At 52.8% G+C, this 18125-nt stretch overlaps 1 protein-coding gene and 1 long non-coding RNA gene across 7 annotated transcripts in view; one reads left to right on the top strand and one right to left on the bottom strand.

Annotated features, from left to right (window-relative positions):
- RASAL1 (RAS protein activator like 1) overlaps positions 1 to 17155 on the top strand; it is a 36467-nt gene extending 19312 nt beyond the window's left edge. The window contains exons 9-21 of one of the 6 annotated variants that reach the window (XM_021922974.2): positions 482 to 599; positions 744 to 897; positions 1264 to 1328; positions 1612 to 1724; positions 4237 to 4429; positions 8544 to 8681; positions 9553 to 9697; positions 10906 to 11075; positions 12565 to 12618; positions 12706 to 12841; positions 14570 to 14690; positions 15959 to 16011; positions 16570 to 17155. In XM_021922974.2, the coding sequence (XP_021778666.2) occupies positions 482 to 599; positions 744 to 897; positions 1264 to 1328; positions 1612 to 1724; positions 4237 to 4429; positions 8544 to 8681; positions 9553 to 9697; positions 10906 to 11075; positions 12565 to 12618; positions 12706 to 12841; positions 14570 to 14690; positions 15959 to 16011; positions 16570 to 16709 (1600 nt within the window). In that variant the 3' untranslated portion in view covers positions 16710 to 17155. The other 5 variants (XM_021922971.2, XM_021922973.2, XM_021922970.2 and 2 more) reach the window with 5 other exon arrangements.
- On the bottom strand, positions 848 to 11891 carry LOC110740762. The gene is made up of 4 exons (XR_002515865.2): positions 11696 to 11891; positions 8525 to 8715; positions 3221 to 3347; positions 848 to 958 (listed from the first exon to the last, which is right to left on the bottom strand). It is a non-coding gene; the product is annotated as an uncharacterized LOC110740762 (long non-coding RNA).
- Positions 17156 to 18125: the final 970 nt, after the last annotated feature.

Raw genomic sequence — 18125 nt, 5'->3', positions numbered from 1 at the left:
TTCACACCTGTCCACACTTGTCTATACCTGCCTACACCTGTCTTGTTTTGCAAACTCCCGCCCTCCTCCCATATGTTCCCATTGGCCTCTCTTGGCTCTCCACACCTGCCCATGCGCTCTCCCATAAGAGCATCTTTTATTTTCTTTTCTTTCTTTCTTTTTTATTTTTTTAGACAGAGTATCGCTCTGTCATGCAGGCTGGTGGAGTGCAGCAGCACGATCTCAACCTCTGCCTGCCAGGTTCAAGTGATTCTCCTGCCTCAGCCTCCTGAGTAGCTGGGACTACAGGCATGTGTCACTACACCTGGCTAATTTTTGTATTTTTAGTAGAGATGGGGTTTCACCATGTTGGAGAGGCTGGTCACAAACTCCTGACCTCAAGTGATCTGCCCACCTCAGCCTCCCAAAATGTTAGGATTACAGGCGTGAGCCATCACATTCGGCCAGACCTTTCATTTTCTTATGATCTGATCCTGGACAGGAGAAACCTGGGTGCCCTGCGAGTGAAGGTACGCCTGATCGAGGACCGCGTCCTGCCCTCCCAGTGCTACCAGCCTCTCGTGGAGCTGCTCATGGAGTCTGTGCTGGGGCCAGCAGAGGTGGGTGCGTAGCAATGCAGTGCTACCAGGGGAGTGCCAGGGGTCTGGATCCTGGCCTCCCCCTGCCTCACGGAGCCCTATCTAGGCTCATCTGCTTTGGGGTCCCAGGGGCCGAGGTCACCTTTGTCTCCCGCCCCCATCCAGGAGGACACTGCTAGCCCCCTGGCCTTGCTGGAAGAGCTGACCTTGGGGGACTGCCGCCAGGACCTTGCCACCAAGCTGGTGAAACTCTTTCTTGGCCGGGGACTGGCTGGACCCTTTCTGGACTATCTTACCCGGCGTGAGGTGGCTCGGACCAGTGAGTTGCCTGCACAATCCCTGACATCACCGCCCTCAATGGTGGGCTTGCAGGAGGGTTCCTGGGGAGAAAAGGGGAGGCATCAGGCAGAGGGAAAGGGCTCCTTTTTCTGTGGGTCCCTGTGCTGTGCACCCCAGACAGTTGGGAGCCCAGTTGCGGCTCAGGCCCTGGTTTTGCTACTTGTGAGCTGTGTAACCTCAGGCAGTTCACTTAACCACTCTGGGCCTCTGTACTGTGAATGGGATTGATGTTTTGGGTCTTCCTGATTCTTGGGGCTGGAAGAATCATGACCCCCACCTTGGGTGAGTGGGGTGAGCTAGGTCTAGCTCCCTAAATCCCAGCAAACACTTCCTCCTGTCCTCCCAGTGGACCCCAACACCCTCTTCCGTTCTAACTCCCTGGCATCCAAGTCGATGGAACAGTTTATGAAGGTGAGTAGGTGAAGGCCTGGGGGACCGGGCACAGCTTCCTCGGGAACCTCCTTCCCAGTGCCTACCTGGCTCCCTCACTTGGCTGGCTTCAGAGGCTGAGCAGCTGAGCTGCAGTGCTGGTGGCTGGTGCCCGGCCTCGCCCTGAGTTGCACCCGGGTGTGTCCCCCACCCCAGCCCTGGCCTCTCTCTGAACCTCTTCCTGCATGGCCCCCCTGCACCCAGCTCATGGGCATGCCCTGGCCTCGCCCTCAGCCCCACCTCGTGTGGTGCTCCCTGCCCCCAGCTCGTGGGCATGCCCTATCTGCACGAGGTCCTGAAGCCCATGATTAGCCGCGTCTTTGAGGAGAAGAAGTACATGGAGCTGGATCCCTGCAAGATGGACCTGGGCCGCACCCGGTGAGCAAAGCCCGAGGACTCTGACCCTCCGACGGCCCCCTCTGGCTACCTGGAGCCTTGTCTGGGGGCTAGGTTCATGCTGACTGCCACTCACCCTGGGGCTACGACTGCTCAGGAGCTCGGTGGCTGAGCTCAAAGCCTTACACACACGTCCTTAGGTCTTCAGGCTGTGTAGTATAGGGGTTATGGCCAGGACTCTGATGCTAAGCTCCCTAGGTTCAAATGTTAGCTCTGCCACTATTGATGGACAAAGTTGCCAAAACTTCTGTTCCTTAGTGGTTAAGTTGTTTTCTTGTTTTTTTTTTTTTTTTTCAAGACAGGGTTTTACTCTGTCACCCAGGCTGGGGTGCAGTGGTATGACCACGGCTCACTGCAATGTCAACTTCCCGGGCTCAGGTAATTCTTCCACCTCAGCCTCCGGAGTAGCTGGGACTATAGGCACACACCACCACCCCCAGCTAAGTTTTTGCATTTTTAGCAGAGACAGGGTTTTGCCACATTGCCCAGGCTGGTCTCAAACTCCTGGGCTCAAGCAATCCTCCTACCTTGGTCTCCCAAAGTGCTGGGATTACAGGAGTGAACCACTGCGCCTGGCATAATCAGATTTTTTTAAGATTAAAAAACTCAAAATATTGATCCTATGTTCTTCTACTTAATGCACACACTACTTCTAAAATGTCCGTTATTCAGCTGGTGAGAATATTGTCACCTGAGAGGTGGAGCTCATGACCTCTACTCCGTTAACTGAGTCATGCATGTGCTTCACAAGCATTAGTGATCTTTATTACTGTGGTGCTGGGGGTCCCCGACATTTTGATATTTACTGCTGTGCTGCTGGCGGTCCCCTGCATTAGTGATCTTTATTAGTGTGGTGCTGGCGGTCCCTGAGTGGGCCTGCCTGCAAGGGAGATCGTGGAGTGCTCAGTGAGATTGGGAGGAAGCAGAGCAGTGGCTAGGGGGTCATTCCACCCCTCCGTGGGTTCCTCCTCCTTTCTCTCCAGAACCTTCTCCTGTCTAGCCCACAAGCCTGGGGCTATGGAAAATGGTTGCTGGGATATCCATTGGGGACCGTGGCAGAGACAGGAAAGGATCTTTCCTTGTGCTGTCCACACCTTCTGACTACCTTAGAGGCAGGCATCACGACCCCTCTTACTGATGATGCAACTGAGCCTCAGAGAGGGAAGGTCACTTGCCTAAGGTCACACAGCCAGGAAGTTACAAAGCAGGGATTTGATCTCAGGCCCTGAGCAGAAGGGCACAGTTCACCTGTGAGACTTCAAGTCGAGGGCATTTCCTAGCACACTTGATAACGATGGAGGAAACTCAATGGGCACCCATGGGGACGGGGGTATCTGGGGACCTGGGCAGGGCAGGGTGGCAGGCAGGCTGTGGACTTGGCAGTCCTGAGTTCTATTCTCAGCTGTACCATCTCCCCAGTAACCTCTCTGAGCTTCAGTTTTCTTGTCTGTTAAATGGCAACAAGTAAGGCTACTTACCCCATCAAGTTGCTGTTAGGATTAAAAGAGACCGTGCCAGAGACAAGTCCAGGGCTCAGCACATTAGGTCCAGGGAGCTGAGAACCCCCAGCTCTCAGTCTGGGTGTGGGCAAGACGGACCCTCAATCTGTAGAGAAAGAAAGGAACACAATAATTGCAGATGGAAAAATGCTGTTCTATCATCCACAAAACAAAACAGTGATTGAGTGCCAGGCTCTGGGCTGAACACTGAGGATACAGTGGGGAACAAACAGTCCCAAGTCCCTATTCTGGGGGGAGACAGATAATGAGTAACTGGAAGAAGAAGGTTTGTTTGTTTGTTTATTTATTTATTTATTTATTGAGATGGAGTCTTGCTCTGTCACCCAGGCTGGAGTGCTGTGGCATGATCTCAAATCACTGCAACCTCTACTTCCAAGGTTGAAGCGATTCTCCCACCTCAGCCTCCCGGGTAGCTGAGATTATAGGCGTGCACCACCACACTGGGCTAATTTTTGTATTTTTTGGTGGAGATGGAGTTTCACCATGTTGGCCAGGCTGGTCTTGAACTCCTGGTCTCAAGTGACCTGCCTCCTTGGCCTCCCAGAGTGCTGGGATTACAGGCATGAGCCACTGTGCCTGGTGGGAAAAAGGTTATTGAATGGGACCAGGGAATGGAAACAACGAGGGAGGGGAGAGGCCTGCAATATTCCAGAGAGTGAGGACAGGGGCAGCCTCACAGGGGAGGGGACATCTAAGCAAAGACTTGCAGGCGGTGAGGAAGGGAGTCTTGCGGAGATTTAACATTTAACGGGAGAGTGTTCTGGGGGAGGGAGATGAGCCAGTGCAAAGGCTGCAAGATGGGAATGAGCTCATCGTGTTTAAGCAACAGCAAGAAGCCCGGTGGGAAGGGGCAGGAAGGAGGCTGCGGAGGTGGGGGGAAGATGGGTCCCCTCTGAGCTCAGCGGGGCCGGTGGAGGGTTTGGGGCAGGCAGATGCTGTGTCCCGAGTCTGAGCTGCTCCGCCGGCCCCTCCAGGAGGATCTCCTTCAAAGGTGCGCCCTCGGAGGAGCAGATGCGGGAGACCAGCCTGGGGCTGCTGACGGGCTACCTGGGGCCCATCGTGGACGCCATCGTGGGCTCCGTGGGGCGCTGCCCGCCCGCCATGCGCCTTGCCTTCAAGCAGCTGCACCGGCGCGTGAAGGAACGCTTCCCCGAGCCAGAGCACCAGGTGCGCCGGGATGGGAGGCCCAGCCTGGAGACGGGCTGGAGCTTGTCCAGGGTCACTCGGAGGAGTCAGGACAGAGCTGGGACCAGAACCCAGGCTGCCTGGGGACAGCGTTCCTGGCAGGGTCCGGCTCCCAAGAATGATAATAATAATAAAAATTGCCCAGGTGCGGTGGCTCACGCCTGTAATCCCAGCACTTTGGGAGGCTGAGGAGGGTGGATCACTTGAAGTCAGGAATTTGAGACCAGCCTGGCCAACATGGTGAAACCCTATCTCTACTAAAAATATAAAAATTAGCCGGGCGTGGTGGCTCACAGCTGTAATCCTAGCTACTCCGGAGGCTGAGTCAGGAGAATCGCTTGAAGCCAGGAGACAGAGGTTGCAGTGAGCGGAGATTGCACCATTATACTCCACACTGGATGATAGAGATAGATTCTGTCTCAAAATAAATAAATAAATAAAACAAATAATAATAAATATAATAATGGCAGCTAACACTCTATAGCCTGGTAGCCTGACCATGGGCCAGATCTTGTTTTGGGTGATTTATGTATTTATTACCCTATTTAATCATCACATGCAGCCTGTGAGGTGGATACCAGGATTATTCCCATTTCACAGAGGAGGAAACTGAGGCCCAGAGAGCTTAAGTCACACAGGTAGAAAGGGGTGATATTGGGACTGGCACTCACCCAGGCAGGTTGGCTCCTGAGTCTGTGCTCGTAACCAGCAAATAATAGAGTCTGGCACCAAGTAAGTGCTTCTTAAAATTCCAGATGTGGCCGGGCGCGGTGGCTCAAGCCTGTAATCCCAGCACTTTGGGAGGCCGAGACGGGCGGATCACGAGGTCAGGAGATCGAGACCATCCTGGCTAACACGGTGAAACCCCGTCTCTACTAAAAAATAAAAAAAAATTAGCCGGGCGAGGTGGCGGGCGCCTGTAGTCCCAGCTACTCGGGAGGCTGAGGCAGGAGAATGGCGGGAACCCGGGAGGCGGAGCTTGCAGTGAGCTGAGATCCGGCCACTGCACTCCAGCCCGGGCGACAGAGCGAGACTCCGTCTCAAAAAAAAAAAAAAAAAAAAAAATTCCAGATGTAAGACAGACAGACAGAGAGAGGAAGTAAGAGAGAAGAATGCAGATCTGGCATACAGTAAGTGCTCAGAAACACCCAGAATAAAGTCTAAAAATAAATCCCCGCACATGTAGTGCTATACCAACATGGATAGAAAAGTTGAAAACTCAGATGCTGTGAGTTTCAGGCAGGTGAGGCACAAGAACAAAGTAGGTAGCGCGTGGAGTGGTAGGGAGTCATACAGACTGTGACCAACTGGAGCCCCCAGAGCTTGTCTAAAGGGGGCAGCTCCAGGGGATCACTGCTGTATAGAAATGGAAGCCCAATACTGCCAGATCTTTAGAGATTCTGGATTTTATGTGAGGTCTGTAATTTATGTATGTATGTATGTATGTATGTATGTATTTCTTACTAACTTTTGAGACGGGGTCTTGCTCTGTTGCCCAGGCTGGAGTGCAGTGGCAGGATCATAGCTCACTGCAGCCTCTATCTCCCAGGCTTGAGTGATCTTCCTACCTCAGCCTCCTGAGTTGCTGGGACTAGAGGGGTGCACAACCACACCCAGCTAATTATTTATTTTTGTAGAGACAGGATCTCACTGTGTTTCCCAGGAGGATCTCAAACTCCTGGCCTCAACCAATCCCCCTGCCTCAGCCTCCCAAAGTGCTGGGACTACAGGCATGTACCACTGTGCCCGGCCTGACCCCTTATTTTTAAAATGTCAGCATGAATTTACCTGAAAACCAAACACACAAAAGAATTTTGGGTCAAGCATTATAAAACATTTGTGGTTGGACTGGCCAGTTTGCGACCACCTGGTTGAATGCTCAGCACACCTCCCGAGGTGGCTGTCATTGTCCTCACTTGCAGATAACATCGGCTGAGATGAACTCTTATGTAGTGCTGATGTATCAGACCCAGGGTTCACTGCAGAAAGATCTGAGACCTGTCACATGTTGGCAGTGCCGTAACCCACTTCCTAGAGCCTCATTTGAGAGCTTTTGATTTATGCCACATCTCTCTCCACTTACTGTTTACAGATGGGGAAACTGAGGAACAGAGAGGTAAAACACCTTGGCCAAGGGTTTTCTAGACTCCCAGCTGGGGTCTCTCCCCTCGCCCCGGTTGAGGAGTAAGCTCTGGGCCTTGACACTGAGATGTAGCTTGGCTTGCGCCTCACCTTGCTGGGCTCTCACCTGGGCTGCCAGCAGAGGTGTTAAGTGGGGCACAGCTGTGGCAGGGAACAGGGAAGAAAGGGAGGAGGCCAGCTCCCCAGACAGCCTAGACCTTGTGTGGTGAGTCAATATCAGTGACACCCAAGTGTCCTCTAGTTCTCAGCCCCCAAGGTGGGCCTGGAGTAGGGACTTTCTCAGACCCGGGGAACCCAGGGAAGCCCCTTTCTCTGCTGCACTGACACCGGTTCTTCGCCCTCAAAAAGGAGGAAACAAATGAGCTGATGGGAAGACTAAAATGACCCTGGACTACAGATGGCGGTGGGGTGGTGGTGGCCTTGGGGGACAGTTCAGGGCCCCAGACGGAGGAGAATGTGCTCCCTCTGGGCAGTTCCAGGTAGCCAGCTCCTGCAGGGCTCACTGTCAAGGCCAAGATGCCCCAGGAAGGTGGCACATGCCCGGGGAGGGCATTGTTTCATGTGTGACTACAACCTCCAAATAAACACAGGCGCAGACTCTCAGGCTAAATATAGCCGGGCAAGTGTGAGAGGTGGGTGGGGAGCCGGTCTGGGGGGAGCAAGATGCACCCAGGATGGAGGGGCACCCTTCCCTGAGTCACCTCTGCTGGTGCCTTACCTTTAGATGGGCCAGGCCCCGGATTCACATGGAGGGGAACCATATTCTACAGTTTGTAGAGGGTAGAGGTTGGAGGTGGGGAGGTGCACACAGGACGGACTCTGGAGCCCATCAGACTGGGTTCACTACGGAGCCTCAGTTTCCTCATCTGAAAAAATGGGATAATAGCACTTATCTACCCACACGGGGTTGAGGACTAAATGTGATAATTCAGGCTTGGTTTCTAATACTTGGTGAGGGCTCCTTGGTAGCTGGTGTTGAATGGCAAGAGAGTGTGGTGAAAAACAGAGAGTTCAAATCCTTGGCTGGACAAGATGGCTCACGCCTGTAATCCTAAGACTTTGGGAGGCTGAGGTGGGTGGATCACTTGAGGTTAGGAGATCAAGACCAGCCTGGCCAACATGGTAAAACCCCATCTCTACCAAACAAACAAACAAACAAACAAAACCACAAAAAACAAAAACTGGCCAGGCGTGGTGGCGTATGCCTTTAATTCCAGCTACTCAGGAGGCTGAGGCACAAGAATCACTTGAACCTGGGAGGCGGAGGTTGCAGTGAGCAGAGATCGTGCCACTGCACTCCAGCCTGAGCAACAGAGCAAGACTCTGCCTCAAAAAAAAAAAAAAAAAAAAAAAAAAAAAAAATTCAAATCCTGCCTAAGTCCAACTCCTGCCTCTGCCACTTATAGCCGTGTAGACTTAGGTGAGGGACCTTCCCTCTCTGGGCCTCAGTTGCCTCTGCTGTAACATGGAGATATAATCCTTCCTGGGGTGAGTATTAAATAAGCAAATGTATAGAGAGGTAGCTGTCCTGCTGCTGTTATTACCATAAATCACAGATCTGGGTTTGAATCCCGACTTTGTCACTCATTAGCTGTGTGACCCTGGGCAAATCACTTGATGTCTCTGAGCTTCTGCTTCCTCATCTGTAAAATGGGAATCATGATGGTGCCTCCCTCTTAGGGCTGTGCTCTTGGCATAGTGCTTGGCACAAAGCCAACTCTGAGGACATCTGGTCAAATCTGCTTTTGTAGGATTGGTTTTGTTACTTCATTTTTCAGGTGGGAAAACTGAGGCCCAGAGAGGAAAAACTTCCTCGGTCGGCCATTGTGGCTTCCTGGTCAATTCCCCATCCCACTTCTCTTTGCACCACGAATTTCTAGTCCTTGTTGCCTCAGTTTACCCAGCTGGGAAGTGGGTTTGGGGGGCTCCTCTTACCTGCTGCTCCTCCCAGCAGGATGTGAAGTACCTGGCCATCAGCGGATTTCTCTTCTTGCGATTCTTCGCGCCCGCCATCCTTACCCCGAAGCTGTTTGACTTGCGGGACCAACACGCGGACCCCCAGACCAGCCGCTCACTGCTGTTGCTTGCCAAGGTGCCAGCCATGGGGTTCTCCCATCCTGGGTGCTCTTAGCCAGGGAAAAAAAGCATGGTAGGAGCAGAGCTGGGAGGCCAGACCCACAGAAGACCCAAAGAACACCCAAAGAAACCCAAGTCTGAAACACCACCATTAGCATTCCATCCCAAGGGTGAAGGCAGTCATTATGCACTCCAATTTCCCCTTTGGAAATGAAAACCCAACCCTTACAGAAGGAAAGTGGAAAGCAGGCTAGCACTCATTCACACCTTAGTATGAATTAGATCATCCTTTGCAAAGGGCAACAACTTGAGATTCTGCATGACAGTATGCAAGGTAGGATTGAGCAGTCCTGGCTGGGGGAGGGTCTGGGCTTTGGAGGGAACAGAATAAGGTCACTGGGGGGGGGGGGGTGCAGATTCCAAAAAGAGGAAGGGGAAACAGAAACAGATATCACCCAAGGAAGGTGTTGAGTCTTCTTATTGATTTATTTTTTTCTTTGAGACGAGTCTCACTGTGTCACCCAGGCTGGAGTACAGTGGCACGATCTTGGCTCACTGCAACCTCTGCCTCCTGGGTTTAAGTGATCCTCCCACCTCAGCTTCTGGAGTAGCTGAATTTACAAGTGTGCGCCACCGCGACTGGCTAATTTTTGCATTTTTAGTAGAGACAGGGTATCATCATGTTGGCCAGGCTGGTCTCGAACTCCAGACATCAAGTGGTCCGCTTACTTCAACCTCCCAAAGTGCTGGGATTACAGGTGTGAGCCACTGTGCCCGACAGTAAGAGTCTTCTTTTATTGAGCACTGATTTGGGAGTCAGCAGTCCACAGAGGGCCCTCCCCTCTGCTGTGACCTTGGCCCCAGCATCCCTCATTTCTTTGCTCCAGGCTGTGCAGAGCATCGGAAACCTGGGCCAGCAGCTGGGCCAGGGCAAGGAACTGTGGATGGCGCCCCTGCACCCCTTCCTGCTGCAGAGTGTCTCACGTGTGAGAGACTTCCTGGACCGGCTGGTGGATGTGGATGGGGATGAAGGTGAGTTCCTGTGGTCCTGCCACATCTGGCTTCTCAACCCAACTGGGACACCACTCAGGGACTTCCCCTTTCCCCCGCCAGCTCCTCAGCACTGAGAGTGTGAATCTGTGGGTCAGTCAAGTCAACTAACATTGCCTGACACTGTTCTAGGCCCCAGAGATGAACAGAGCTCACGTGCTGTCCTCCAGGCCATCCTAGCCAACGTGGGGATGTGGCTGTGGGCGGGATCGTGGCATGGTGTGCATGTAATTGACATCTATTAAGCGCTTACTAAATAATAGGCACAGTTCTAGGTGCTGGGGATGCAGCAGTGAACAAGACAGAGAAAATCTGATCTCACAGAGGTTTTATTTTGTTGGGGACCACAGGCCATTAGCAAGATAAATAAGCAAGTTATGTGGTATGTTAGAGAGTTGTAAGTGCTAAGGCGGAAAAAATAGAGGAGGAAAGAACAGAGACCTGAAAGGGAACAGGTAGAGAGCCGTGAGAATCCCAGGGAAGAGTGCTCGGCAGGGCACAGCATGTGCAAGGGCCCTGAGGTGGGACAGGGAGCAGCACTGAGGACACCCATGAAGAAGAGTGAAGCGGGGGCAGTGGGGAGGCAAAGAGGCAAGGCCAGAGAGGTGGGGGGCCAGATCATGTGGGGCCTCATAGGCCTTGGGAAGAATTTTAGCTTTGACTTGGAGTGAAACAGAATCACAGGATGATTTGTAGCAGAAAAGTTGTGGTTGAGTCCATACCATAATGTGGGGCTCAGATCATGACCTAGTTGGATCCCAGTCCCGTTGGAGCAACCTATCAGAACGTAGAGCCTGGTTGTAGCATGGTGGGGTCCCTGTGGTGCTGGAGTGGGGTGCCGGGGCTGCGTCCTGGCTCCCTGAGCGTGGTTAGATGCAGGACATTGCCTGGGTGGGGCCCCATAGGGTGTGGCTACCCCTGCTGGCTACCTGCACACTGTCTGCAGATTTCTCTGGTTGGAGAGAGGTCTTTAAGGGCTACTTTGCCCGCCCCCTCCTCCCGGCCTCCATGATTGCATTCCCTGTTGAGGGAGTGGAGTCTGAAGTCATCACGCTCATCCTCCCACCTCTAGGGGAGCAGAGAACCATGCCCATCCACTGAGGTCCTCCCTGGGCATGCTAGTGGAGTAAGGTAAGCCTGGATAGGGAGGGCTCGCTGTCCACCACCTCTCTTCTCCCATTTCCCAGAAGCTGGTGTCCCAGCCCGGGCCCTGTTCCCGCCCTCGGCCATTGTTCGAGAAGGCTATCTGCTGAAGCGCAAGGAGGAGCCTGCCGGCCTGGCCACGCGCTTTGCCTTCAAGAAGCGCTATGTCTGGCTCAGCGGGGAGACCCTCTCCTTCTCCAAGAGTCCTGAGTGGCAGGTGGGGTTCCCGTCCACAATGGAGGGCTTTCCAGGGGTGGCCTTTTTCAGGATGCTGCCTCTTTGTACACAGGGGGAAACTGAGTCCCACAGTGGGGCAAGGCCCCAAGGTGCCATAACAACTTAACAATGACAAACTCTCAGGACAGGCTCTGCTCACAAGTTCAGGCCAATGTGGGCACAGGACACGGACAGGCACCATCACACATCCTTCAGAATGTGCACATGCGGTGGCAGGGATATGCCTCCCAGATGTGGAGGCACACAGGACAGGGACGATGCTGAACCGCTCTCCAATGCTCTACCCGGATCTAGGGCACGTGCTAGACAGACTCATAACATTGAATGTGTTCACTAGGAACGCGTGTAGATGTTCAGGCACATTCATCCAAGCATTCATTCACTCGTTCACTCATTCAGCAAACATTGAGCCTATTATGTGTCAGTGTCCTAAGCACTAGAGATACAGGAGTGAACAAGACAGGTGAAAATCTTGCCCTTGTGGGGCTGGCGTTTGTGACTAGAATGCCCCGAGACACGTGCTGGAGTCTTCCGAATGGGGAGCTATGTGCACACCAATAGATGATGACCGCTAATGCTGGGAAGGGAGTCCACACTTACTGTTTCTATTTTATCAGGAGAAAGGAGATTCCAGGGGTCAATTCTCTGGGTTCCAATTTTGGGTCCAACCGATGAGTGACCTTGGAAGGGTCATCTATCTTCTTGCACCTCAGTTTTCTCATCTGCAGGTTGGAGAGAATAACAGAACCAACCTCAGAAGTTTGTTGTGATAATGAAATAAGTTGATCAATGTAAAGTCCCAAGCACCATAGAAGTGGTAGCTATTATTAACAAGGAAACGGATCCCCAGAGAAGTTGTCACTTAGACAGGTGGCTGGGCATGATGGCTCACGCCTGTAATCCCAGCACTTTGGGAGGCCGAGGTGGGCGGATCACTTGAGGCCAGGGGTTAGAGACCAGCCTGGCCAACATGGTGAAACCCCATCTCTACTAAAAATACAAAAAAATTAGCCTGGCGTGGTGGTGCACACCTGTAATCCCAGCCACTTGGGAGGCTGAGGCAGGAGAATAGCTTGAATCTGGTAGGCAGAGGTAGCAGTGAGCCCAGATGGTGCCACTGCATTCCAGCCTGGGCGGCAGAGCGAGACTCTGTTTAAAAACAAAACAAAACAAAACAAAACAAAAAAACAAGACAAAAAGGATAGAGCAGGACTCACCCAACAGCTCACATGGATGGATGGACAAGCACACAGAGCACAGACTTACAGGGTTGAATGTCCCGCCTCTGGGAACCCACTCCACCTGCCGCACACAACCAGACGGAAGCTGTCCCCACCCCGGCCCTAGCCCCCAGCCCATCCTGTAGCAACAATCCTCTTCCCCAGACCCGCCACTCCATCCCCGTGTCGCACATCCGCGCCGTGGAGCGCGTAGACGAGGGCGCCTTCCAACTGCCCCACGTGATGCAGGTGGTGACGCAGGACGGCGCGGGGGCGCTGCACACCACCTACCTCCAGTGCAAGGTGAGACCCCGTCGCGATGGGGAGCGGGTGGGGGTGGGGCGTCCCTCGGTTCCCACCCGCCCCCTGATCACCTCCCACCCGCTGCAGAATGTGAACGAGCTCAACCAGTGGCTCTCGGCCTTGCGCAAGGCCAGCGCCCCCAACCCGGACAAGCTGGCCGCCTGCCACCCCGGTGCCTTCCGCAGCGCGCGCTGGACCTGCTGCCTCCAGGCTGAGCGCTCAGGTGAGGGGGCAGCGCGGACTGCAGGCTCTGCCAGCCCTACCCGTCAATCAGTGGGTGTCCCACTTCCGCCTGGGCTGGCTGTGCAACCTTGGGCAAGTTACTCAACCTCTCTATGCCTCAGTCTCCTCAACTGTGAAATAAGGTTGATAACAGTGCCTTTCTCATGGAGTTGTGATAATTAAATGACTTGATTTACACAAAGAGCATGGGACGCTGCTTGGCGCATGCAAGGTGTTATTTCTACTCACTAGGTGCCAGCATCCAGTGGCGCCCAAACATCATGAGCTTGTTCTCAAGGAAGATGAGTGCATAACCCAAATTTTTTTTTTCTTTTTTTTTGAGACAGAGTCTCACTCTGTTGCAAAGGCTGGAGGGCACAATCTCGGCTCACTGCAACCTCTGCCTCCCAGGTTCAAGTGATTCTCCTGCCTCAGCCTCCTGAGTAGCTGGGTTTATAGGTGCATGCCACTGCACCTAGCTAATTTTGTATTTTTAGTAGGGACGGGGTTTCACCATGTTGGCCAGGCTGGTCTCAATCTCCTGATCTCAGGTGATAAGCCCACCTCAGCCTCCCAAAGTGTTGGGATTACAGGTGTGAGCCACCGTGCCCGGCCTTTTGTTAATACAATGTTATAAGTGCCAACATGAGGCTTTTGAGATTCCAGTGGATGCCTCTGACACAGCCTCAGGATGGGGACTCAAGGAGGGCTTCCTGGAGGAGGTGCTGCTTAAATGCGACCTGAGTAGAGCAGAAGTTAAGCAGCGACGCTGGAGACAGAACTGGGAGCTGGGGCTAAGGAAGTGTTGCAGGTGTCATGAGCAAAGGCCTGGAGGTTGGGACAAGGTAGGCTGACGGTTGGAAAAAGGTCTTTGTGACTGGAGCCTAGAATGAGAGAGGAGTACTGGGAGAGGCAAGGCTACTGCAAAAGTCTAGGGAGCAGAAGTGGGGCTGGATGAGAGTGGAGGATGTAAGATTCAAAGGAAGTAGTGGGTTTTTTAATTTTTGTTTTTGAGACAGAACCTCTCTCTGTTGCCCAGGCTGGAGTGCAGTGGTGCAATCATGGCTCCCTGCAGCCTCAAACTCCTGGGTTCAAGCAGTCCTCTCACTTCAGCCTCCCAAGCAGCTGGGACCACAGACATGTGCCCCCATGTGAGGCTAATTTTTTTTTTTTTTTTTTTTTTTGAGACAGAGTCTCACCCTTTTGCCCAGGCTGGAATGTAGTGGTGCAATCTTAGCTCACTGCAATCTGTGCCTCCCAGGTTCAAGCGATTCTCCCGCCTCAGCCTCCCAAGTAGCTGAGATTACAGGCATGAGCCACCATGCCTGGCTAATTTTTGTAGTTTTAATAGAGACGGGGTTTCACCATGCTGGCCAGGCTGGTCTGAAACTCTTGACCTCTAGTGATCCACCCACCTTGGCCTCCCAAAGTGCTGAGATTACAGGCGTGAGCCACTGCTCCGGACCCAAGGGTAATTTTTAAATTATTTGTAGAGATGAGGTCTCACTATGTTGCCCAGGCTGGTCTCGAACTCTTGGGCTCGAGTGATCCTCCCATCTCAGCCTCCAAAAGTGCTGAGATTACAGGTGTGAGCCACCCCCTGTGGCCTAGAAATAGTAGGTTTGACGAGGGATTTTAGATGAAGGAGCACGGCTTGGCGACAGCCTGGTTGTGGAGGCTTCTGGAAGGGGAGGGGGCGTTACTGATGAATGAAGCTGTGTCCCCTCAGCTGCCGGCTGCAGCCGTACACACTCAGCTGTCACCCTGGGGGACTGGAGTGACCCATTGGATCCCGATGCTGAGGCCCAGACGGTGTATCGGCAGCTGCTCCTGGGGCGGGACCAGCTCAGGTGGGTGCCCCCACCCATCCCACTTCACCTCCTATGACCAGCCGAGCCAGCCCCCCACCGTGGCCTTGCTGTGTTCATTTATTCATTCTTTCCGTGTGCATTGGTAGATCTTCCCTGGGGGCCTGGCCCAGGGTGGGGACTGGGTGTCTACACAGTCAAGGCTTGGGAAGCATCCTCGGTGGGAGGGGTCCCTCATACAGAACTGGGTCTTGGGATCTTTTAATACCTGGGGCTCCAGAGACCCTGGCACAATTCACATAAAATCCTGGCCCCCTGCACTTGCTAAATGACCTTGGATAGATCTCTTCCCCTTCCTGGCATGAGGATCGCTATCACTGTTATTCGGTGACAGAGATTTGTCCCAACTCATTATAGAGTGGGTTCTGAAGCTGACCTGCCTGGGTTCCAATCCTGACCCAGCCACTTACTAGCTGTGTGATCTTTTTTTAAAAAAAATTATACATTTATTTAGACAGAGTCTTGCTCTGTTGCCCAGGCTGGAGTGCAGTGGCATGATCTTGGCTCACTGCAACCTCTGCCTCCCGGGTTCAAGCGATTCTCCTGCTTCAGCCTCCCATGTAGCCAGGATTACAGGCACCTGCCACCACGCCTGACTAGTTTTTGTATTTTTAGTAGAGATGGGGTTTCACCATGTTGGCCAGGCTAGTCTCGAATTCCTGACTTCAAGTGATCCACTTGTCTTGCCTTTGCCCTCCCAAAATGCAGGGATTACAGGCATGAGCCACTGCACCCAACCAGGCTGTGTGATCTTAAAAAAGTTGCTTAACTTCTCTGTACTTCAGTTTCCTCGTCTGGAAAAGGGGAATAATAATGGTGGTAACCTCGTGGGTTGTCCTGAGGATCAGATGAGCTAATACAGGTGGAGCACTTTGTAGGTGCCTGGCCACATAGTTAGCTTTCAATAAGTGGTAATGATGATGATACTGATGCGGTGTGACCTTAGACAAGTTACCTAACCTCTCTGTGTCTCAGTGATCATCTGTATAATGGAGCTAATACTAAATACCTACCTCATATGAGTTTGTCATGACAATTAAATGAGTTAATACATGTAAAAGGGTTAGAATAGTATCTGACACTCTAGAAATGTTTGCTGTGTAGATGATGATGATGATGATGATGACAATGACAATGGTAGATGGTGATGGTGATGATTCAGGAAAACTAATTTCTCAGAGAATTTCTGGGGTAGGAATCAGGATTGGGAATCAGGGACCAGACTTGTCTTTCTCCCTCTCACCTTCCAGGCTGAAATTACTGGAGGATTCTAATATGGATACAGCTCTGGAGGCAGACACAGGTAAGGGCTCCTGTACCACAGAATGTAAAGGCTGGGCGCGGTGGCTCACACCTGTAATCCCAGCACTTTGGGAGGCCGAGGTGGGTGGATCACTTGAGGTCTGGAGTTCGAGATCAGCCTGGCCAACATGGTGAAACCCTGTCTCTACTAAAAATTTAAAAATTAGCCGGGTGTGGTGGTGCACACCTGTAATCCCAGCTACTGGGGTGACTGAGACGTGGGAATTGCTTGAACCCAGGAGGAGGAGGTTGCAATGAGCTGAGATCATGCCACTGAACTCCACCCTGGGCAACACAGCAACACTCTACCCCGCCCCACCAAAAAAAACCCAGTAAGCTAAGGGGTTAAGGAGGTCCTTTTTTCCTCACAGGCGCTTCCCCACTGTCTCCTGTGTTTCCAGTCCATCATCAGGCCACAGGGCTGTGTGTGGGGACTCTCAAGGATTTTAGGGTTCTCAGGGCACAAGGCACATCTGCAGCATGAGAAACCATCGGGTCCGGGTTACAGCAGCCTGCCTTGGACTGGCTGAGCCCCTGTGGCCTCTTGTCTCCCTCCTAGGGGCCTGTCCTGAGGTCCTGGCCCAGCAAAGAGCAGCAGCCGCCCGCCTGCTGGAGGTGCTCGCAGACCTGGATCGTGCCCATGAGGAGTTCCAGCAGCAAGAGCGAGGGAAGGCGGCCCTGGGCCCACTTGGCCCCTGAGGAAATGCCACAGCTAGCCCGAAAGGAGGAGCAAGGAGGTGGGGGACCCTCTCCTCAGCGCATCCTGCCCCAGGAATCTCCTGTCTCCTTGTACCTCTTTGATTCTGTGGTTTGGAGGCTCCCAGAGACGTTCCTCGTCCTGTGTGCCTTGAGTCCAGAACTCAGGGCATGGAAGCCCTTTGGCAGGGGCTGGCCTTGCACTGAGCGAATCTCGCTCTCTGGGTTGATTCAGACTGGAGTGGATAGGATAAGGAATCTGACTTATTTGACTGAGACCGGGGTCTCTGCTTCACCAAACTGGCCTCTATCCATACCAAGGAGGCCAGCCTGGCTCTGAGCTGCTGGATACAGCTGGACCTGAATTCCTGAAGCCCATGTGATGTTGTTGCCCCAGATAGGCACTAAATGGGCTCACTCCTTCCTGTTTTTGTGTCTGCTAATCCCTATAACCTCGCTGATTCTTCTGTACCCTGCCCTTGGCCTAGGACCCCAACCCCAAGCTTCCAGAATCAGGTACCCTCAGGAAGAACCAAGGCTGGGTGGGTGGGGGTCCAGTGTGCCACACGCAGACCCTTGGAGCCTGGGAGACCTTGGGCCAGGCTCTTTGTCTCTCTTTGGGGCTCAGATTACCCTGTATAAAAAGAGGAGGGAAAGTCTAGATGTGTGGTTTTCAAACTGGATTCCAATGAGGTAGTTCAGGAGCCAGGGAGGGGTTTCTGTGACTGTGGGCCAAAGACTACCCGCTAGAATGTCTGCTAGAAATGCAGATTTCTGAGGCCCAGCCAGTTACTGACTCAGAATCTGAAGGTATATGAGGGCAAGAATCAGGGTTATTTAACATATTCCTTAGGTCATTTGGAAGAGCATCAGCTTTGAGGACTATCAGCTTGGGGAGTGGGCAATTTTATTTTATCTTATTTTTACAGTCTGGGGTCTCACTCTGTTGCCCAGGCTGCAGTACAGTGGCATGATCATAGATCACTGCAGCCTCAAACTTCTGGGCTTCAGCGATCCTCCCACGTCAGCCTCCAGAGCAGCTGCGACTACAGGTGCAAGCCATCACGCCTGGCCAATTTTTAAATTTTTGTAGAGATGAGGGGTCTCGCTATGTTGCCCAGGCTGGTCTCAAGCTCCTGGCATCAAATGAGCCTCCCGCCTCGGCCTCCTTAGTTGCTGGGATTACAGGCGTGAGTCACAGTGCCTGGCTTGCAATTTTATATGCCAGGGTTTGGGTTGAGGTTTTGTCTGAGAATGAACCATGGAGTACAAATGTTTGGGAACACGTGACTGGCAGAACTGGAAGGGCCTCCAAGGACTCATTTCCGGTGTTGTGTCACTAGGGGGTGGGACAGAAACCAAAGCCTACCTGGCAGGGGATCAAGTAGACCAGGAAAGACACGGTGCTATCCCGAGGCT

The sequence above is a fragment of the Papio anubis genome, chromosome 9, assembly GCF_008728515.1.
Source record: "Papio anubis isolate 15944 chromosome 9, Panubis1.0, whole genome shotgun sequence".
Classification (NCBI taxonomy): Eukaryota; Metazoa; Chordata; class Mammalia; order Primates; family Cercopithecidae; genus Papio; species Papio anubis.
This window is presented reverse-complemented; position numbering and strand designations above follow the sequence as displayed.